The 22,336-nt window shown below is 47.1% G+C and overlaps 1 protein-coding gene across 2 annotated transcripts; it reads right to left on the bottom strand.

The window, feature by feature from the left end:
• Positions 1 to 1,635: 1,635 nt before the first annotated feature.
• Positions 1,636 to 21,887, bottom strand: ELK4 (ETS transcription factor ELK4). Of its 2 annotated transcripts, XR_010082881.1 has the most exons (6): positions 21,661 to 21,793; positions 14,085 to 14,300; positions 11,864 to 12,790; positions 10,691 to 10,807; positions 4,635 to 9,642; positions 1,636 to 4,593 (listed from the first exon to the last, which is right to left on the bottom strand). XR_010082881.1 is itself a non-coding variant. In XM_063418121.1 (5 exons), the coding sequence occupies exons 2-5, from the start codon at positions 14,289 to 14,291 to the stop codon at positions 9,544 to 9,546; spliced, it is 1,350 nt and encodes a 449-aa protein (XP_063274191.1). In that variant the 5' UTR covers positions 14,292 to 14,300; positions 21,661 to 21,887; the 3' UTR covers positions 1,636 to 9,543. The 2 variants fall into 2 exon arrangements, 1 of the variants encoding a protein (XP_063274191.1); XM_063418121.1 differs by having other exon boundaries at positions 1,636 to 9,642; positions 21,661 to 21,887.
• Positions 21,888 to 22,336: the final 449 nt, after the last annotated feature.

The following is a 22,336-nucleotide window of genomic DNA, read 5'->3' as shown; positions in this document are numbered from 1 at the left end:
GGGAAATTCCCATTTTTCCAAGCAGCAGCTCTTCCCTGCCATAAAGCATCTCCACAAACTCCTGCAGGAGAGAGCCTGGAGCTCTTAAATTCCCATTTTCCTGTCTCAAGGTGAGTTTGGATCGGGTCAGTGGAGCTGAACTCTGGATTTAGCTCATCCCTGGACTTCAGGGACCCCCTCCTGCTTAAATCCCACAGTTGAAATCTATTTTGTGATTTATTAAACCAAATTCCAGCCAGGTTGGAGCACCCTGGGACAGGAGAAGGTGTCCCTGCCCCCGGAGTGAGAAGGTTTTTAAGGTTTTTAAGAAGATTTTTAAGGTTTTTAAGAAGATTTTTAAGAATATTTTTAAGAATATTTTTAAGAAGGGTTTTTAAGAAGGGTTTTTAAGAAGGGTTTTAAGGAAGGTTTTTAAGAAGGTTTTTAAGAAAGGTTTTAAGAAGGGTTTTAAGGAAGGTTTTTAAGGAAGGGTTTTAAGAAGGGTTTAAGAAGGGTTTTAAGAAGGTTTTTAAGAAGGGTTTTAAGAAGGTTTTTAAGAAGGGTTTTAAGAAGGGTTTTAAGAAGGGTTTTAAGAAGGGTTTTAAGGTTTTTAAGAAGATTTTTAAGAAGATTTTTAAGAAGGGTTTTAAGAAGGGTTTAAGAAGGGTTTTAAGAAGGTTTTTAAGAAGGTTTTTAAGAAGGTTTTTAAGAAGATTTTTAAGAAGATTTTTAAGAAGGGTTTTAAGACGGGTTTTAAGACAGGTTTTAAGGTTTTTAAGAAGGGTTTTAAGAAGGGTTTCAAGAAGGGTTTCAAGAAGGGTTTTAAGAAGGTTTTTAAGAAGGGTTTTAAGAAGGGTTTTAAGAAGGGTTTAAGAAGGTTTTTAAGAAGGGTTTAAGAAGGGTTTTAAGAAGGGTTTTAAGAAGGGTTTAAGAAGGTTTTTAAGAAGGGTTTAAGAAGGTTTTTAAGAAGGGTTTAAGAAGGGTTTTAAGAAGGGTTTAAGAAGGTTTTTAAGAAGGTTTTTAAGAAGGTTTTTAAGAAGGGTTTTAAGGTGTTTAAGATTTTTAAGAAGGTTTTTAAGGTTTTTAAGGTCCTGCCACCCCAAACCCTTCTGGGATTTGATTCCAACCCTGCAGAGATCCCAGAGCCGATCCCTGCAGTTCTTCCCCAGCTCCACACGATGCCACTGTTCCTCTCCTGGAATAAATCAAACCACGGACTAAAAACTCATTTACAGCAAAAAAAAACCCCCTCAATCTGTCCTTCCTCGAGGCCCTCCCTGCTCGGAGGAAATGAGCACCAAAGGGCTCCAGGAGGGAGCGGATTTGGGAAGAAATCTCGGTTTGTGTCCCAGCAGGGCTGGCGGATTTTCCATCATCCCTCATTCTGCCCTGGCACATTGGGTAGAGCAGAGCTCAGTCTCTTCTGAAATAAAAAATCACTTTTCTTGAGCTTGATAAGTCCAGTCTCCATTTAGAGGGAAAAAAATTTCCTATTTTAAGGAAATTTTCACCACTTGATTTAGCAAAACCCTTTAAAATACAATTTACCTCGAGGTCTGATGAACTCCCTCCTTTAACACATCCCCTGCAGCTGTAACTTTCTATTTTCTCTACTGAAAAGAAAAAAAAAAAAACACCCAGTCAAATGAGCAGAAACTTTGTTAAAAATATTTATTTAAAAAAATACAATTGTTTTGCATGTCTGGTTGCACATAACTATTAACATATGATTGACTTGAATAATTTGCTACAATGCTTTTTTTTTAAAGCCAGCTTGCATTATACAAAGCAAAATCCCTCTGTCAGTTCTTACATAAAATAGTTTTCTTTAACTATTCCCACCCCATTATTTTTATTTTTTAGAAAAAGATTGCAATACATTGATTTTTATTTTTCTTTGTGGTTTTTTTTTTTTTCTTTTTTTTTTTGCACAAAAAATCGAAGCAATAGAAAAAAGTCACCTGATTTCTCAGGAAAGACCTTCGTGATGTTTGAATAACAATTCCCAAAGAGCCACTGCCAACGCAGCATTTGTCACTTTGAAGTGTCAGGACAGTGCAAAGGAAGTTTTGCATCTTAAAAAAAACTTTGCCTCTCAATTGTATTCAAACCTGAAATGTGCTCAAACACCTCCATCCCTGCCCTAATCCTAAACTTTGAATTTTCAGGATGATTTTTACACGCTGAAGGTCTTCCTAAAATGTTATCTCGGAAGGTTAAATAAAAGCAAAATTTAGTAACACTGAACAGTTACTGAAAACTTTGGCTATTTATGTACTTGCATTACATACCAGCATTTTTAATTTTTTATTTTTTTTAACACAATGGCATTAAGATACTCTAATAAGGTATTTAAAAAGAAAAAAGTTAGACTGAGAAGCAATTCTGTCCCAGCTGGAACAGGGGGTGACTTTTACAGTTGTTTTGTCCAGAAAAGTCTCCAGTGTAGGAAATTTCAGACACTCACTACAACATCACCTTGCCTCTTCAATTTGTACTATATATATATATATTTATAGAGAAAAGAAAAATGCAACTCTGTTCTGGAAGGAGCTGCTGGAAATGTTCCCCCTGTGCTGTTTTCAGCACTGATTGTTCTGAAAATCCCAGCGAGGGAAATCTGGGAAGGTCAAACTCCAGCCTGGAGTTCCAGAGGGAGGGATCTGCTCCCAAAAATCTGCCAAGAACCCAGCTCAGCCTGAAAATTCCAGCAGGGAAATTCCCCAAACAGATGTGAACTCCAGGAATGAACAGGACAACGCTGGCACACGGAACCACGGCTGGATGGGGGAGCTGGAGTGGCTAAAAATTGATTTTAAATGATTTAAATTGATTTAAATCCCTCCAAGACACAGAAATCTGCCCAGCCCAGGGAATTTGGAACGGCTGCTGCTGATTCCCAGGATTGTGGCCTCCCCAAATTCCTGCTGGTGAAGGATTCACCCCCAGATTAATTCCAGATCTCCTCCAAAACCTCTGTGTTTCCCTAGAATTTTTCCCTTTTTTTAAAAAATTTTCTCAGCTTTATTATTCCAAATCAACTCCTCAGCTCTAAAAACAGAGGGGAATAAGCATTAAATGTGCTACTGTACCCATCACAAAGCACTGTGACGTACATAAGGCCATCTGGTAACACTGCAACAGGCTACAAAACAAGTGGGAAAAGGGAATTTTTAGGCTCTTTTTCAAAGCTACAAAGAATAAATCTCAACCCTGTTCACAGAGAATGAAACGTTTCAAAAGTATATTTTATATAGAAAAAACTCTGTGCAACTGAACAACAGCAGAACAAGAAGAAAAAGAAGAAGAAAACAAAAAGTCAACACAATTCTAGGAAGCAGTTTCAAAGCTTGGAGGGGTTAGGACATGCTAGGGAAAAAGGAAAATAAAAAAATAAAAACAATCCCAAAACTCATCCCAAGGAGCTGAGAGCAAAGCCAGGGATTGGAAAATTGAAATATTGAAATATTGAACCCCCCTAGCCCAGCACACAGCACACTCCAGGAACCATGCACAGGCCACCCTCAGAGCCCTCCTGCGAGCCAAAAAACACAGAAAATAACCCAAAATGCAAGAAAAAAATCAAAATAAACGACAACAGCTTCCAGTTATTGGTACAGCAATAAAAAAACCAGCTCTGGAATCAGCCTCTCCTCAGATCCCTGTTTTCCAAAAGGGTCGGGATTCTCCTGTTCCAGCCCTGCCTTGAGATGAAAACCTCCTGCAGCACCACCTCAGCAGAGAAATCTTCTAAATCAAACCCAAACTTGTGTTCCGTGCACACACAACTACTCAAAAACACATTTAAGACATTTTTTTTTGTCTGTTTTGGGAGATGTGGCATCCAACAACGTCAAAAAAAAATAAACTTTGGCAACTCACGAGTCCACGCTGGGGCAGGGTGGATTTGAGTGCTAAAAGAGAAGAAAAAGTCCTAAAAAAACCCAAAAAAACCCCCAAAAATCCTCCCAAGGGAGTGCAAAACCTTTCAAAATGAGACTGCACAGCGCAGAATCTGCTCAGAGGGAGGCTGGGGGTATTTATTTGGATTTTTGGGAACACCTCCTGCCAGGCATGACCCACGTGTGCTGCAGGCAGAGCACGGAGAAATCTAAAATAAAATACAAATTCTCAGCTCTGAGTGTGCTTCTCATCAGGGCCTGGAAGAGCTCCACAAGCAAAATCTGCTGCTTTCCTTGGGAGGGGGAAACAAAACTCAGCTCTCGCCAGTTTTAGGGTGGTTTTGTTCCAAAATGATTTATAGGAAGCAGAAATTTCACTGTTCCAACTGGGAAATATTGGAATATCCAGGGAGAAACAGGGCCCTGCCCACCTGTGGTCAGACAGAAAAACAGCCTGAAGGGAACACACTCTGCTGATTCCTGCTTGTTCCTGGCATAAAGGCAGGAATGAAATCCCTCAGTTTGGGATTTGAAGATACCAAATCCAGAATTTCATTTTTCTGCTGGAGAAGGATCTGAGTCCGTCAGGGAATCCTGACAGGAATGGGCAGCACTGCCCTCGTGGCTCCTCTGTTTTGCCCTCCTGATTAAAATCAGGCTCTGGAGGAAGATTTGGGTTCATTTTGAAGGATTTCTCTCTGTCCAGAGCCACCTTGGTTTCATTTCCAAGGATTTCTCTCTGTCCAGAGCCACCTCTCCCCTCCTCAGCCAGCACCTCTTGCTCCCAGTGGAATTCCCAAAAATGCCTCAGGAATGAACAAGACAACGCTGGCACACGGAACCACGGCTGGATGGGGGAGCTGGAGTGGCTAAAAATTGATTTAAATTGATTTAAATTGATTTAAATCCCTCCAAGACACAGAAATCTGCCCAGCCCAGGGAATTTGGAACGGCTGCTGCTGATTCCCAGGATTGTGGCCTCCCCAAATTCCTGCTGGTGAAGGATTCACCCCCAGATTAATTCCAGATCTCCTCCAAAACCTCTGTGTTTCCCTAGAATTTTTCCCTTTTTTTATTTTTTTTCTCAGCTTTATTACTCCAAATCAACTTCTCAGCTCTAAAGCCAGAGGGGAATGAGCACTGCCCAAGGCTGCACAAAACTCTCCCTGCATTTTATCCCAAAACCTTCCCCAGCTCTGACTCCAGCAGCTCCAGCCTGTCCCACTCCCCTGGATCTGCTCACACTCCACTCAAAGCAGGCCACTGCTAATTGCTGCTTAATTAACTCCAAATCAAACCATAAACGCCTCTGTTTAGGCAGGACAAGCATCATCAAACATCCTGGAGAGCTCCTGGGTGAATCCTCACGGATTTTTGGCACATGGGAGACCCTCAGGGGCTGCTTGGAACACCTCACTCTGTGATTTTTAAAACAAAATAACCCCACCCCACCAGAGGCCAAAAAGTCTCTTTTTTTCCCCATTTCTGCTCTTTCAGATCTAGATTTTATTCCTCACACAGAGCTGAGGAAGGGAGCACACCAAAATAGTCACCCAAAACTCAAAAGTTTTTAAATACCTGTGGATTTTAACAACATTCCCTGACCCACTGCTGAGGTTGATTTCCAGAGCTGAGAATATCGAGAGAAATCTCTTGATACAACACTGAGATGGACTGGAAACAAATCTGCCCTAAAATGGGAGAGGTTAAACTGCAGAGCACATCAAAAACTGCCATAAAACAGGAGCAGAAAAAGGTAACTACAAAATAAATGAATAAACCATGGGAGAAAAGAGAGGGGCAGAGCTGCAGGTTCTGATCTCAGCTCCAGGAAAAGCTCCAGGAGGGGATCAGGGCTCTTCACTCCCACCCCAGCTGGAATTCCCAGGGAATTCCACAGGGATGCAGCTCCCTGGGCTGGGGGAAGCTGGAAAAGGGAAATCTGCACATCAGAAACCCAAAATAATCGATTTGTGAGACAGCTGAGGTTTGAAAATGCACCAGAGGGAGAAATCATCCCAACCAAAGCCTTTCTGTTCTCGCACACTGCTCCATTATCCCAAAGATTGCACAGATTCCAAAGCCTTGGGATGCTCCAGGTGACCACAGGGAATTGTCCAGCTCCAGGAATTTCAGCCCTTCCTGACCCATCACAAACCAGAACCTGAATGTGCCAAAATCAGAGCACAGGAATTGCATCCCCTGCTGAGGCCAGGTCTGAAACAAAGCTCTAAACCTAAATTTGCTGCTCTAAAAACCCAAAATTGCTCCATCACCTTCTTTTGATCAGGATCACCTTCCCAGGAAAGACAGGACACCGAGGGTTCCATAACCAGGAACCCTGAAAATCCAGGATGATCCCAAACACAGCCAGGCAGCAGCAGCTCCCCGTGGAGAATAAAATGAGATTCCCAGAAGAAAACACGAGCTCAGCTTTCCGTGCTCCCTGCACCCAGTGCCTCGTGTTCCCTGGGAGGTGTATTGGGATTTATTCCCATCTCCAGGATTCTCATTGTCCACCAAAATCTTTTGTTCTAAATGCTCTGACCTTCCACAGAACCCAAGAAAGAACCGATGCAAAAATTACAAAGCATTCCACAAAACCAAGGCTACTCCAGCAACAGGAACCTACGGAAAAAAGTTTCTGTGATGCTGCGTTATTTTTATTTTTTTTTTGTTTTTTTTTTAAATCACCACGGTACAGAACTAAAACAGAATCTACTCTAACCCCACCTGCCCTAAGTTAAATTACAAATGAATTGTGAGTGACCTAAAGAAGCAGCAGCTCCCAGAGCTGAGCAGGGAGGCTGTGGCAGGAATGTGATCCCAGGAAAAGCCGGAGTTCCCTGTCAGTGAATGTGGCTGATGAGGCAGCACAAGTACAAGGAAATATTCCCTTAAATGACCTGAAAATTGCAGTGGAGAAAAGGCAGCAAAAGCTGCTCCTCTCCCACCTCCTCTCCCTTTTTCCTTTCATCCTGAGCTCATCCTGTGTGGATTTTTGTCCTCAAGAAGCCAAAGTGATCCCACTCTGCCTGCTGGGCTTTACCTGGTGGGATCCATCATTCCCACAGGAATTCCCAAAGAAAATCTGAATTTCTGTGGCACAGCAATCTTGGGAAGCTTCTTGGAGAGGAGCAGGAGGCCAGAAATTGCATTTTTTTTTTTTTTGGGCCGGACCCTCTGCCCAAAGCGATAAAAGCTCACAAAGAAATAAGTGCACAAATTTTTAACAGCTAAACTTGGCTTTTTCTCCACAGGGGAACAAGGGGGAAGGGAAGCAATTAAATTGCGAGTTTTTAGTGCTCATTTGTGAATTTTCAATTCGAATCCCAGCCTGCAAATGTCGCTCTCTGCAAAGTCCAAGTATTTGGTAGGCGTAAAATTGGCCAACCTGAACCAACCAAAGTGCTGCTATTTATACATAGCTATAGAAATTACCCAGAGCAGGCTCCAAACATGCAGACCAAATAAACAAAAATAATAATTCCAGATGCCTGCTCTTCATGATCACCTGCAGCTTCGCTTCTGCAGTTCCAAAAACAAAAAAATAAAAATAAAACCAAAGGTCAATATTGCACATTTTAAGAGCTGCTGGCGCAGGAATTTCCTCCTGCATCTGCTGATGTCTAAATGTGAAGCATTTTTTGCCTCTGACAGGAGCCAACAGGAAGACAGGTCACTCCATGAGCTCACTCCCTGCTTCTCCACCTGAAAAAAGAATATTTTTTTCTCCCACTTTTCTCCTGGGCAGGCGAAAAATGCCCCAAAAAAAAGCGACTCTGTCCCACCCATCACGTCAGGAACACACAAAAGTGGTTTTTCTGTATCACAGAAAGGGAACACCACTGCAGGAAAAGAAAAGTCTTGGGTGTTGTGGCTTTGAAAGGGAATTCCAAGCCTGCAAAAGTGGCAGAAGATAAAAAAAAAAATTCTGGAAAAGCTCGAGTTCACCACTTATCCGTGGAATAGGTGCAGTATTTACAGCAAACACTGTCAGCTCCTCGTGCTGGAGAGGGAAAAATCTTCCTCTGCTCTGAGGATGCTGAAGGAAAGAGTTGTCTCCACCTGTTTTCTGGGAATATTTTAAGGAGAAAATCCCCAGAAGTTGCTGCCTGACACAGAGCCACAGCCTAACACACCCAGAGGGGCTGAGAGAGGAGAATTTCTCATTTTTCCACCCCTCAGTTTTCTTAAAAGGCCTCCTGAGGTGTAAAAATCCACCTGCAAATCCCATCTCATCTCCAATGGCTCTGGAAAACAATTCTGCATTATTAATCCAGGACCCCAACGAGGTGAAAGCAGATTTACCACGAGGCTGAACCCCGTGGAACCCCTCAGACTGGTTTGTGCTCCCTCCAAAAGAACCAAAAAAGCAACAGCTCCAGTGCAAAATTTGGGATAAGAGCTGGCAAAAAAGGAGCTTTTCCATGTGGGGAAAAGCAGGAAGCTCTTCCAGAGCTGTGGGGAAAGAGGAGCAGCATTAATTAAGCTGGGATGCTGCTGTTCTCACCCTGCTGGGGTCTGGGATTCCAGGTCAGGCAGCAACCTCTCCCCAAAACCCAGGGAAAATTCCCTCAAAACCCAGGGAAAACTCCCTCAAAACCCAGGGAAAATTCCCTCAAAACCACAGGGAAAATCCCCCCAAAACCAAAGGGAAAATTCCCTCAAAACCCAGGGAAAATCCCCTCAAAACCCAGGGAAAATTCCTCCAACACCCAGGGAAAATCCCCTCAAAACCCAGGGAAAATCCCCTCAAAACCCAGGGAAAATCCCCTCAACACCCAGGGAAAATCCCCCCAAAACCACAGGGAAAATTCCCTCAAAACCTCAGGGAAAATTCCCCCATCCTGCTCATCCAGCAGGGAGGTCCCAGGCTCTGAACAGGTCTCTGGCACAAGAAATGTTTGGACTCCAGCACTGAAACTCCGTGAGAAGCGAAAGGAGCTCATCCCACCCTTTGTGGAAAGGGAAGGAGGGCAGGGAAGCATCCAAAATCCAGCCCCACCTCTTCTCCCAGGGGCTTTTGAGCCACCCAATTCCACAGAATTGTCCTGGACACAAAATAAATCCTTGAGAAAATTCCTCCCTGCAAGAAAAGAAAAAGACAACGCCGGCAGAAAAGCCTTGGCTGCTTTTGTTGCTGCACAAGTTCTGGTGCTCCCCAGGCAGAGCTGAGAGCACACAGCCCATTCCCAAGCATTCCCTGGAATGCCAGCTTCCATCAGGATTCAGGTTTCTCCTTGCTGAGCACAGAAAGCAGAAGAACAGAGGGTTTTGTTGGGTTTTTTTTCGTTTTTTTTCCAAGAGTCACAGAGAAAAATCTCCTCCGGTGCTGCTCGCTGCAGTCACTGCAACACCACCCAAAATTCCTTTTGGACACGGGGAAAAATCTTCCCAAATGAGGAGAAGAGACTGGAGCTGCAGCTCCTATTAAGGCGTTTGCATATACATTCCCAACCTGGGTTCTTCCAAAAAAAAAAGGGGAATTTTTGCAAGAAAAAGGCATTTTTGTTTCGGATTCGGGAATGGCGACAACTGCGACTGTTGAGAATCTCTGTGGAATTACAAACTGCTTGTTTTAAAAATAAAAGGTGGTTCAAGAGAAGTGTCCTGTGTGTGCCCTGCTTGCCACTGTGTCCTTTTCCAGGAATTCCATGTGCTATGTCTTCTGGAGATCCGGGGAAAAGGGGCCGGGGGTGGAGGGTCCATCCAGTCCCGACAGCGTAAATGGGCCGTGACTGTTCAGCACTGATGGAAACTGAGAGATAACACAAGAATCATCAAAAAGCTGCTTTAATTCATTGTTCCTCCCATATCTGTGCACGAAGGAGGGAAGAAAAACAAACCCAAAGCAACAAAACAAAGCAAAAGCATCCCAGACTTCAAAGAATCCTCTTGGCTTCTCGTTTTTAATTTATTTTTTAATGCCAAGCGGTGTCACAGTGACCCCTGAGCTGAGCACTGGCCCACAGCCTCATTAAAATCTGACTTTAATCCAGGTTGTGGGGAAAACAGGTCTAAATTACCTCTCAGTTAATTATCAGTTCTCTCCAGGGTGAAATATCCAGTGGCATTTCAGCCCTCCTTGTTTTATTCCCCATCCTCGTGGTACAGATGAGGAACTTCCTTCATCTCCATGGAGATGACAGATCCCAACCCAGATGATTTAATTAAATCCTTTCATTCCAATGAAATGAAATAAAAATTAATTAAATTGGTTCCATTCTACCCTTTTCCTCAGGAAATTCAGGCAGCAAATGTGGTAATTCCAGTGCCAGAGTGGTAATTCCAATTCAAGAGTGGAAGTGTGAGGGAAAAACATGAGAATTACAACTAAAGGAGGGGAGATTTTCTTAAATATAGTGGATTTTTTTCCTATATAGTAAAGAAAATCCTGGCCTGGGGCACTTCCAGGGATCCAGGGGTCTCCCCACCCTCACAGGGGTGAACTTTATGGATTTCTTCCATAAAAATCACCAAAAACTGTGCCACACATCATCACAGAGATCAAACACACACTCTTTCTCCTCATTAGTTGTGAGATTAATTAATATTTTTCAGCAGGAATGTTTGGAACAATCAAGGGGGTGGAAAATCTCAAAATTCAGGAAAATCCCAACCAAAAAAAACATTACAGGGAGGAAATTTTTACAGGAAGAACAGACCTAAAAAAGAAGAATAATCACTCTCTAAAGCAGTCTGTGCTGCAGCTAATTCCAAACACCACTGAAACACCAACATTAACAACATCCTGAAATAAAAATGAGTTAAAAATAAAATTAAAGCCCTCAAAAACCTGCACTCACCTGGAAGAGGGTGTTAGCACCTTGCAGCCTGGCAGGGCTGAGAGGAGCCACGGGGCTCAGGGTGCTCCAGAAGTGGATGCTGGAGAGCAGAGGGCTGGGAGTCAGCAGGATGGGAGTCTGAAAAGGGAGGAAAAGCAGCTGTGAGAGCCTTTCCCGTGGAATTCCAGCCACAACAACCCCTCAGGTTCCAGCCTGCACGGATTTTGGGAGCTCCCATCCCCTCCTTCCTCCTCCTCCTCCTCCCTCCCTCCCCTCGCTGAGCAATCCAACCCTTTTTTTTTTCTTCCCCAAATCCTGCTGGAAGCCACAGCAGAGCAGCTCCTCCTCCCATGCAGCACCTGCACTCTGGAAAAGCAGGATTGTGGATTTAAAAAGGCAAAGAAAACCCCACTGGGTGCACACACCCCGCTCCTGGGGCCGCTGACAATGCCAGCAACAACAAAAGGAATTTCCATGCAGCTCCTGATATTCCAGCCAAGCGCTTCCCAGGGTGCCAAAAGAACAATTCCACTTGGGTTTTGTTTTTTTATTTTCCATGTCTTCAGCCATTTGGGTTTTCAAGCAGCAGCTTCCCCACGGTTTCACTCTAATTCCAATTTATTGCAGGGGAGAGATTGCACAGATACAGGATGATTTAACAGCCCTGCTGGATTCTGCTCTCTTCCAAGTTTTCCATGAGACATGAAAGCTTTCCTTTCCCACACAAAGATAAAAACCAAATTAAGCAGCTGCTCTTATTGCTGCTCCCTCACAAGACTTTGGCTTTAACTAAATGCTACTAACTGAGTAAAAAAAGGCTGAGCAGACACCTCTGTGGTGTTCTGTTTTTGAAGGATTTCGGGGCAGGGTTCAGGAATAATTCAGCATTCCCCTGGCAGGGTTTACAAAGATCCTGCTGGAGCTGGTTTGGGTTTTGCCTCCACATGCCAGCCCTGTGTGCATGCCCAGCACCTGGGCACACTCTGGGCTGAATTAACACCAATTATGAATCCAACTTGTGTTTGATTTAAAAAAACAAAACAAAACAACCAGGGAGTGACATCCTGAGTTTCAAATCTCCGCATACAATGAACTATTCATTTTCCACTTGCTGTTTTCAAGCATAACATCATCACTATTGTTAGTTAAATTAAAAAAAAAAAAGGAAAGAAAGCAGGAAGGGAATTTGGTCACCTGAGAGAAAAGTGCTGGAGTAAGAGAAGCAGTTGGGAGAGAAGGACTCAGGATGCCCAGAGGACTGGGATCGCTGCCTGTGATGACCAAGGTGGGAGCCAACTCCAACCCTTTGGGTTTTTTGGATCTGGAGAGGTGATTGGCAAACTCCTTCTCCAGCACAGCCGAATTCTGCTGCTCTTTGGGCTCTGGGGATTGGTGCTGGAGGCTCTGGGCCTGCTCCAGCTGCTGGGAAGCCACGGATTCGATGTCTGTGTCAATGTCCAGGTCGGGGTTGGAGCTGAGGGGCGGCGAGGGCGGCGTGGAGGGCACCTGGAGGGTGGGGGACACCGAGGACATGGGAGGGGTTGGGGTGAAGCTGCTCAGGCTGGGCAGAGGGGCTGGAGGAGCTTCAGGCACCGCCAGCTTGGGCAGCACCAGCGTCTCCAGGGTCTGCAGGGTCTCCTCGGAGCCCAGCGGCAGCGACGAGGACACGGCGGGGGTGGCAGACGCCGTGGAGGTGACAGCCACGGCCGAAGTGGTGGAGACCAGGGGGGCAGAGGGGGGCTTTTTGGAGGGCATGGTGACAAATTTGATGACGGAAGGGGTGGGCTCCTGAGGTTTCTTCTCTGTCAGCTTCTCGGCCGGGTTCTCGATCTTGATGGACCTGAAGAGCTTCACGCTGGAGGAGTTGAGGGAGTTGAGGGTGAAGGAGGAGTACAGGCCTGAGTGGATGTAGTCGTTGCGGCTGGAGGATTTAGCACAGGACTGGGATTTCTCCTTCCCACAGCTCTCCACGTCCTTGGGGGCAGCAGGGGTCTCCCCAAAGCCGGGCATTTCGGGGTCCCCCTCCAGGCGTCCCACCACCAGCGGGTCCATGTTGAGGATCTCGGGGTACGACACGAATTTGTACACAAACTTCTTCCCGTTCACCTTCTTGATGATGTTCTGGAAGGGGGAAGAAGACAAAGTATATTTAGGCTTTTCTTCAGATTAGTTTTCTTCCTACAAACGCTGACTAAAATAGGCAGAGGAATTAAAGTCTGTAATCTTTCGGCCATAAAAAAAAAGAATGTTTCTTTTTTTTCCTGTTTTAAAAACACCCTGCGTGTTCCAGTTCTGCTCCTGGAGCTGGCAGACAAAACACTGCAACAGGTGAGCTTAACCTGACATTAAACATAATAAAAACAGCTTAAAAACCGCCAAGAAATCCTGCTGAACATCCTCAGTTAAACAAAAAATGCCCATTACTCCCATCCAGGATCACTGAGCTGGGTCCATTACAGGTAATTCAACAGTAGATCTTGCTAAAGGGTTTCTCCAGGACTGCAGAATTGAGAGCTTGCACTTCAAATCAAACCACCTTTACTCTTAATAAGATGATAATAAAGGAAAAGAAGCAGCTGAACCCGTCAGCAGAACGCAGGCTAATCAGTTATTTCAATACCACACAACAGCATCTGTCAAACTTGTTTTGCTCCCCAGCAGAATGCCACACACACTTTGGATTTGGGATTTATCCTGATTTATCATTCCCTGATTGTTGCTGAGGTCTCTGAGTACCGAGGCAGATTTGTGGCACCCAGGAATGAGCACCAGCAGCCTCCCACCCGCTGCAGGCTGAGGCTCCTCAGGAACTGGGGGTTATTTTTATCTGCTCCACTCACGCGGGAGCTGTCGTGGGATAAAGGGAAACAAAGGTGAGACTCGAAGATGTTGGATAAACAAAAAGCTTCTTACTCTGCTGGGCTGAAAACAGTGGTCAAATTGAAGGTGAAATTCTTAATGTACAGAGAAAATTTTAAAAAATGGGCTGAAAAATGTTTGTTTTGAGAGAAATAAATGAAGAGAAAGCTGCAAAAAGATCTGAAAGTGGTGCAATATTCACACTCTCCATCATCATCATCCTCTCCCAGTGCTTCACCTGGATTTTAACCCTTACAAGGGTGGGTATTTTTGGAAAGGGAATTAAGATCCAGAGTCAGATTTGTATTAGCAAAGACACCAATCCAACACTTTGCACGAAGCCACCAGACCCTCCCGAATCAACCAGCGAGGAGGAAACAGCGCCGCGATAAACGAAATTAAAACCCAAACCAACCACCTTAAACAAAGCAGCCCCACTTCCCCCAGCCTGGCAGAGACACAGCAGTGCCACCCCTCCCCGGGAGGAGGGAAGGCAGCAGGAAACAAAACTCCTCAGCTAAGAGGGACAAGGATTGGAGCAGCATTTCCACCCTACCTTCACGTAGTAGTAGCGCAGCGCCCGGCTGAGTTTATCATAGTTCATGCTGGGCTTGTTCTTGCGGATCCCCCAGAGCCTGGCCACCTCCTCTGCCTGCAGCAGCTTGAATTCCCCGTCGTTGGAGGTCCAGCAGATGATATTCTTGTTCTGGGGCTCTTGGAGCAGCTGGAGGAGGAACTGCCACAGGGTGATGGCACTGTCCATAGCAGAGAGCTGCAATTCACAAAGGCAGGTTAAGCCCGCAGCATTTCCCTCCTCTCTCTCTCCCTACAAAGAGGGGGGGAAAAATGGAGCAGGGATTGTTATTTCCAAAGCCAGCAAGAGTAAAAAATTATTAGTCACCAGTCGTGAAAGATGTTCCCTGCAGAGCTGAGGGGCTGAGTGCCAACTCTGGCGTCTCCTCCCACATGTCAGTACTTTTCACATGGGTTATATTTAGCCTCATTTAACTAAATCAGGTCACTTTGGGTAAGTTGCAGTGAGTCACTACCCCCAAAAAAAATGTTTCCAAGTTGTTCCATGTTCACCCACTCCGGGTTGTGCTGCTTTGTGAGGAGCAGCTCAGGTAGAGCCAGGTAGGGCTCAAAGCACCCCTCACCTCCTCCTTCCCACCTCGCAGGGAATTGCAAACTCCAGGAGGATGCCAGGGCAAAAACAACTCAATTTTCCCTCAGTTTCCATTCCTGCCTCTTTGCCAGGAGCCCTCTCAATCACCCCAAGCCCTCCTTCCAATCTTTCCTTTACGGGTATCACCTCTGTTATCTTTTTTAATGAGAGTAAAAACAAAACTAAATTAAAATTATTCCAAACACTGCCTTTGCTCGGCTCTTAATTCCTTCTGTGTCTTAGCCACGTCAGTGATTTAGGCTGGGACTTTCTAGGACTGATATCTGCCAGTTAATTCCTGCTCTAAAGTTGTTGATGCATAAATTCCTCAAGGACAGCCCAGGCAGAGAGAGAACATTTTACCTTGACCGTATCTACACCCAACTATTTCCATAAATATTTTTAAACAAAACACTCATCATTCTGCATAAGACACAGTGTGAATTAAACCAGACAAAACATTAATTCAGCATCTCCTATAAATTCTCTTAGTCCACAACTGTTTGTTAATGCAGCTTAAACTTCTTCCTGTGAAATAAAAACAGAGAAAAAACGCCCTGGGATAGTAAATAACACTAAAAATGACTGGATATACACAACCATTATATTTTTGCTTCTAAGTAAAGGGGGTCCAGAGGTTCCAGCTGGGTGAATTTGATATCCAGATGCTTTTCCCAAGCTCCAAAGCAGAGGCATCACGCCCAGGCTCAGGGAGCAGGGCAGGCGGGTGTTGCTTGAAGCCGCTGTGTACACAGGGCTCGGTCCTGCCAGCTCATCTTTGCTCCCAAAGCCTTTTATTCCAATCTCATTAGTGCCCAGCACTTATCCAGCCCTATATAAGGAAGGGAAGCGTGTCCAGAGGAGAGGCTGAGCACTGAGGCAGCCCTGGGACAGGATTAGAGCTGCCACTTCTCACAGGGCTCGGGGGGAACGAGGTGCCCCAGGGCAGGTGCATTTTTGGGCACAGCCCGTGGCATTGCTGCCCTCCTGCAGAATCCCTGCCTCGTGGCAGAAGTGACATTGATCCAGAAAGGTAAATTGCTGCAATTACACCAAGTGAAGGACACCCACACCCCCTCGTTAGGCTGGCCCGAGGTGCTTTCCCCGTTAATTACTGCACACGTACAACTCCCTGCTTGCCCAAATTAATTGCTCGGCGCTCGAAGAAACTGGAGGCTGCTCTTCCAGACTCTTCCCACACTGTGCCAGCTGATCCCTACAGGATTTAGGGACCAGGCAAACACCTCAAAACCCCTCCAGAACCGCCTGGGTGTTGCCATTTATCCCCAACATCCCAAATTTGGAACGCCGGCGCCGTGCCTCGCTATCCACAGGGATGATGCAGCCACACGTGGTGGCGTGGAGAGCACGAGGATTTGGTTCTGCCACGCAGCAGAGCTGTCAGGAGCAGTGAGATGTGCTGAGAGAGAGCAGGGAACCGAGGCTGAGTGATTTTATTCCCACGCTGCGTTTATCTCCGGGAGCACTGCACCAAACGGCGCTGACTGATGCAACGTGGAAATCACATTAGCAACAGCATTTCACAGTGGCAAAGGCTTTTTTTTTATTATTGTTCCACCCCTCCTGCTTAAAAATCCATCCCAGAATTGAGGTGGTGTTATTTCGTGAGGCTGCTTCCCTTTAGGAAGTCCCACCTTGCTGTTAATTCCAGGCTGGCCCAAGCCAAGCGTTGCTGCCCGGGTCACAGCTGGTCTGGAATGCAGCTGGAGATGCACAGAGCAGCACAAAGTTCTGTAAAACAGCACACACAGAGTGGCCAAAATGCTGGGAAATACTAAATATTAAAAAACAGACGGGAAAAAAAAATCCACCTTTCCCAGAGATGAGCTCAGTCGTTCTGAGGAGCGTTTCCCAGAGTTAAAGAGTTCAGGCTGCTCAGCTCCTGCAGTTTCCAGCTGGAAGGATCCTCAGCCAGGGGCAGAGTTTCAGACTGTCCTGGATGCAATTTTGATCCAGTTCCTCCTGATGTTTTTGGCATTTGCAGCTTCAGGCGTGTCACGATTCTGTCCCTCACTCAGAGGACACAGGCACAGCCCCAGCTTGGAAAAGTCTTGTCTAAAAACCATTAAAAGGCTGGAGAGGCTTCACTGATTCCCTGGAGCAGAGAGAACTCTGGAATTGTTCAGGGACGGGTTTTACTGCGTAAAACAGAATGAATATTCCTCTTTATTAAACACTGCATTCATCTCCAGGGAATGATGGAGATCCCGCAGTGGAACCTCACAGAAACCTCAAGGAAATGGGGAATATTGAGATTATATCCAAAGGGAAGGCCAGAACACAAGCTGGGTCAAAGCAAGGGGATCACAGGTGGATTTTGGCCCTTCAGAGTCCAGGAATGAGCTGTTACCTGGGAAAGTCCAAGGAGTACTAGGAGACAACGCTCTGTCTCATTTAACTCTCATTTCATTTAACTTTAGTTTGCTCTGATACAGAAGAATACATAAAATCCCTCTCGTTTCTCCAGGAAAAAGCAGAATATAAAAAAAACCCCATCAGGCAAGATGTAAAATTAAATCCAGCACAGGTGAGCTGAGCACTTTTCTTTGTCTGAGCACCCCCAAAAGGTTTTTCCTTTTCCACATCCGGGGCAGGAGGCAGCTGCTGCCTTTCCTGAGCCTCTCCCTTGGCACCAACAGGGATGAGAAGCAGCTCCAGAACCCCCTGTCCCACCCCTACCCTACATAACTGAGGGTGAAATGTTCTCTCAGTTTGTAAACAGCATTTCAACTTTTTAAATCTCCTCAAAAGGCCCCGCTCTCCCCCTCTCAGAGCCCTCCAGCAGCACAAAAACCCTCCCAAGCCAAACTGCTTTTCCTGCAGGACGAACACACCGATAATTACAAACACACCACTGCAAAACATCCTTTTGTGAAGGTTCTTTTCCCTCCTAAGAGCCCGTGGAGAAAGGAAAAGGCCTCACTGGAAAAGGGAATGAGGCAGAGAAGCAACAGCCTCCCTTTCCCCTCCTGCACCATGTGAGCAGGAGGAAAAAATAGTTGCTGGAGGCAGAGGGCAGCTCTGCTTTGTAAGGAGGGAGCTAAAATAGAGCTCTATTATTGTCTTGAGATCTTCTCCGACGCCTACGGGTGACCCTGGGAGTTCAGCAGGAGCTGCTCAGCAAACCTGAGCCTCCCCTGCAGCCCGGGCTCTGCAAAGCCACGGCTCAGCCTCCACAGCCAGGCTTTGGGGCTTGGCTCTTCCCTGGTGACTTTTCCCCTGTGGGATTACAGGGCCTGGAGGCCTGGCTTTTCCTGGGAATTGGGAGGGTGTCATCAGGAGGAGTTTAGGAAGTGGCACAATCGCCCCTGTGGGCAGCAGAGATGCTGCCTGTGGCACGATAAATCCAAATATTCACCTTCTGTGCTCCCAAAGGATCCCTCTGCACGCCCTGGGAAGGGAGTAAAGGCAGGATTAAAGGGGGTTAGGCCTGTCCTAACCCCCTCCTTTGAGGTCTTCTGGCAGATTTCCTTTGAAATCTTTGACTTTGACTCAACACCAAATAATCTCCAATAATCTTTCACCTCCATTTGTTGCAGCAGCCTCTGGTGAAGCATCTGCAGCCTGATGATTTCTGCAGATGGGCTGAATCAAAAGCCTTGTCAGGCCCCCACACAGGAACAAAGGCGCAGAGGAAAGGAAGGATGTCACAGCCACACAGCAAAACCATCCCCAGCACGGCAGGGTGACAGCTGTGCCAGTGTCACACCGAGGGGACAGCCCCAAAAAGTGATTCGGGAAGCAGAGGAAACTCAGGGAGACACAGAAACAGCTTCTAGCCCCGAAATAAAAATGGAAATAAAGGCAGCAACAGGTCTGGGGAAAGCTCACGGTGCAGGTGAGCAAATCCAGGCTTCAGCTGCAGGAAATTCCAGGAGAGCAGAGCTCTGAGCTGCTCAGCCTTCACTTCCCAAAGCCATTCCCGGGGAATTTTTGGCACTTTGGGAAGGCCACGGTGTGTGAGCAGCAGGAATCCTGCAGACAGGGGCGCCTGCTCACACTGCCGTGGACACCAGGCCTTGGTGGCTGTCCCAGGAAAACAAACAGAGCTGGCTCAAGGAGACTTTTGGAGGTCACAAGTGCACGTTGAAAACCTCAAAGTCTGAGCAGGATTTCCCCCTCTCTTCGTCCAATTAAATAATTAATAAATAATTAATAATTAATGAATAAATAAATGGCTGGGCCGCCCCTTTTATTGTAGTGGCAGGTGTGACACGGCTGGTGAAGTATCCAATTAAGTGGTTATCAAAATAAAACCAAGCAACAGTTTCATCAGCAATATCCCATTCCTAATAAACCTTTCCTAAAAGCTTTTTTTCAGCTGCTAGGGCTGTGACTCACCTGAATCACTACTTTTAGGATTTTAAAATTTTTAATTAATTTTAGAAAGAGCCTACTGTCAAAAAAAAACCCCAAAAATTCACAACCTACTGTCCAAAACCTGATGTGGTGGAGAGCACAGCAGGGAATTGAGTCCTTTTCCAGAGCACACACAGGTGAAACTCCACATAAAAGCCTCTTATAGGTGTAAAAAAAAGGAATTAAACAAGGAATTCAAACTAGAGATGCAGAATTCTACACCTCCCTTAAAAACAATCCCAACTCATGGCAGCTTTCTAGGTAATAACCAAATTATATCTTCTTGAATAACAACCTAAAATCAGGGAAAAAGAAAGAAGCAGCACCCCAAACTCCAAGAAATTCTTGTTTTTCCCTCGGCTCCGGCATTCCCTGCCCCGTTGTTCCTGATCCAGGCAGGAAAATCAGATTATTGTGAAGGAGAAGCCGTGGTTATCGAGGCAGGAAGTCCCTTGGAAGGAAATGCTGAAGGATGTCCTCATGATAAGAGCTGCTCCAGAGTTTTCATTGCCTAATCCCACTCCAAGCCTCTCTTTCTTTTTTTTTTTTATAAATTCAAAACAAATGTTGCAATAAATTTTCTCTCCCTGGCTCAAAAATTAAGCCACTTGAGATGAAATTAAGGTGTTTTAGCAAATATTTGTGGAGTTAGGAACTAACTGTTTCAGCTTCTGAGTCCTGAAGAAGAAACATTTCTTTTTCTTTGTATTTTCCAGTTTTTCCTCAGTTTTCTGGCCTTCCCTGCCTTTCTGAATTAGCCAAGATCAGGAACAAACCACGAAGGACAACAATGACATCAGGATTTCCATGGGGCTCACGGCTGCAGACTCAGGTTGGCAGCAGACGAGCCAAGCAGCATTTTTGGGGATATTTTAATCCTGACACAGAGACAAAGGAGCCCCCTTTTGTTATCAAATACCATTTTGATTATCACACCTGACTTTTAATGCTGAACCTGATGGAAAACAGGGGGAAAAGGGGATTTTAAAGCCCACCCTGTGTAATTCCTGCAGCTGCTTCAATCACTTTGCTCCTCAATCCCTGCCTCATATCCCAACACCGATTTTGGACAGATCTAATTTCCCTGATTTCCCACACTTATCCCTTTCCTACCTCTTTTTTTTTAAGGATATGAGAGGCCAGGGAAGGTTTAGGACACACAGAGAGGGGACGGGAAACTTCCAAAGCAAAAGGCCTTTGATGGCTTTGTGACCCTGCCGGGATTGTTCCCCAGTAAGCCATAAAAACTCTGATTTCCTGGAAGCTCCTAAGGAGATTACACTCGATTCCTCCTCTGGGCAGTGTTTACCAACAGCAGATTAAATTGGCACAATCCCTCTGCGGGAAGGAAAAGCATCCCCAGCTGGGAGCAGGAATAACCCCCAGAGCAAGGTCTGGAATTCTGTCTGTCCACAGCGGGCTGGATGGTAGAAGGGAATTCTGATTTCAGCTGGAAAATCAGAGGGAATTTCATCCTCTCGATGTTTATGGTACACTCAGCCCTGTTGCCATGGCGATGGAACAACTCTTCCCTGCGAACAGGAGCCGAGACCCTAAAAATAAACAGCCCGACCGAAATCACGCACAGGCACCGCGCTCGGAGGGGATGGGATGAGCACAGAGAAATCCTAAAAAACCCCCGGAGCCTCCAGAGCACAGCCCTGCCTTTCTCAGGAGCCGCTCCTTAAAAAATCGGGGCAGCTGTGGGTGTTTCGTCCAGCCCTGACGGGGATTTTTGGGGATGGAGAGGAAGGGAGGGCGCTGGAGGTGGCACACAGGTATGGGATGTGTGTGTGTGTACGAGAGAACACCAAATAAAAAGCAGGATTTGCAGGATTTGCATACTTTCCCCTCCGCCTCCCCTATTGATGTGGGCAGGAATCCACCCAGTTCAGGCAGGGGAGGGCGGGAGGATGAAAAAAAAAATAATAGTGGTGAAGAATTAAAAAAAAACCAAAACCAGCAGCCATTGGATGCAACCAGCCCTCGGAGCCAAATAACCAAACCCTGGATCCAAACAACTGCTGGGCTCAGGCAACCAAAACCCTCCTGGATCTCACCAAATAATTCTGCATCCAAGGATTCCCTGCATCCCACCAAGAAACCCCTGGATCCAAACAAATTCTGGAGCCAAAAACCTCCTGGATCCCACCAAGCAAGCCCTGGGTTCAAACAATACTCGGACTCAAATAATCAAGCTCTGGACCCAAAAAACCTCCAGGATTCCACCAAGAAATCCCTGGATCTAAACAACTCCTGGACCCAAACAACCAATTCCTGCACCTATTAAATTCCCTGGATCCCACCAAGCAATCCCTGGATCCAAACAATTCCTGGACTCAAAAATCTCCCTGGATCCAAACAACCCCTGGAGCCAAAACCCTCCAGGATCCCACTGACCACCCCCAGGACCGAACCAAGCCACTGGATCCAAACCGAGCCCTGGATCCAAACCGAGCCCTGGATCCAAACCCAGCCCCGGCTCCCGCCTCTCCCCGTGCCCGCTCCCGGCCCCGCCCGCCCCCCTCCGCCGCCGCTCCCGCACCCCGGCCCGCCGCTTCCCCCCCACCCCTCCGCCCCCGCTCACCGAGGAGGAGCCCCGCCGGTGCCCGGGTGCCGTCGGGTGCCGGTGCTGGGCGCGGCCCCCCCGCCGTCCCTCATGCCCGGCCCGGGCGCCGGGGCCGCATCCCGGGCGGGCGGGCGGAGCCGGGCGGGCAGCGCGGGGCGGCCGCGTTCGACACGGCCGGGGGCGCGCGCGCGGGGACCCTCCGCGGCCGCCGTAACGCCGCTTCCGCCCACGGGCCCGCGGAGCTCGCGGGACGCGGCCAATCGGAGCGCGGCACTCGGAGGCCGCGGGCCAATGGGAGGGCGCGCTGAGGCCGCCGGGCGGCCCCGGGGGCGGGGCCTGAGGCGCGGGCGGGACGCGCGGTCCCGGTGCCCGGACCGGGCCATGTGCGCGGGCCCGGCCCCGAAGTGGCCTCGAACCGGGCCCGAACCGACCCCGAACCGGCCTCGAACCCGCCCCGCCGGACCCCCGACACCCCGGCCAGGCCAGCCCCGCAGCCCCCTCAGCACCCAGCTCCCCGCCTCCCCTCAGGGGGCTGTGTGCAGAGCGGGGACGAGCGGGTTCTTCCTGACGCGCGCAGCGCCTCAAAACGGTTCAAAATCTCACAAAACCTCCTCTGTTCTACCGACAAACGCGAGGAGGAGTGATTTCGGCGCGCAGGGGGGAGCGGCGGAGCGGCGGCAGCAGCGGGCTCGCT

Source organism: Prinia subflava, chromosome 23 (assembly GCF_021018805.1).
Source record: "Prinia subflava isolate CZ2003 ecotype Zambia chromosome 23, Cam_Psub_1.2, whole genome shotgun sequence".
In the NCBI taxonomy this organism is placed as follows: domain Eukaryota; kingdom Metazoa; phylum Chordata; class Aves; order Passeriformes; family Cisticolidae; genus Prinia; species Prinia subflava.
This window is presented reverse-complemented; position numbering and strand designations above follow the sequence as displayed.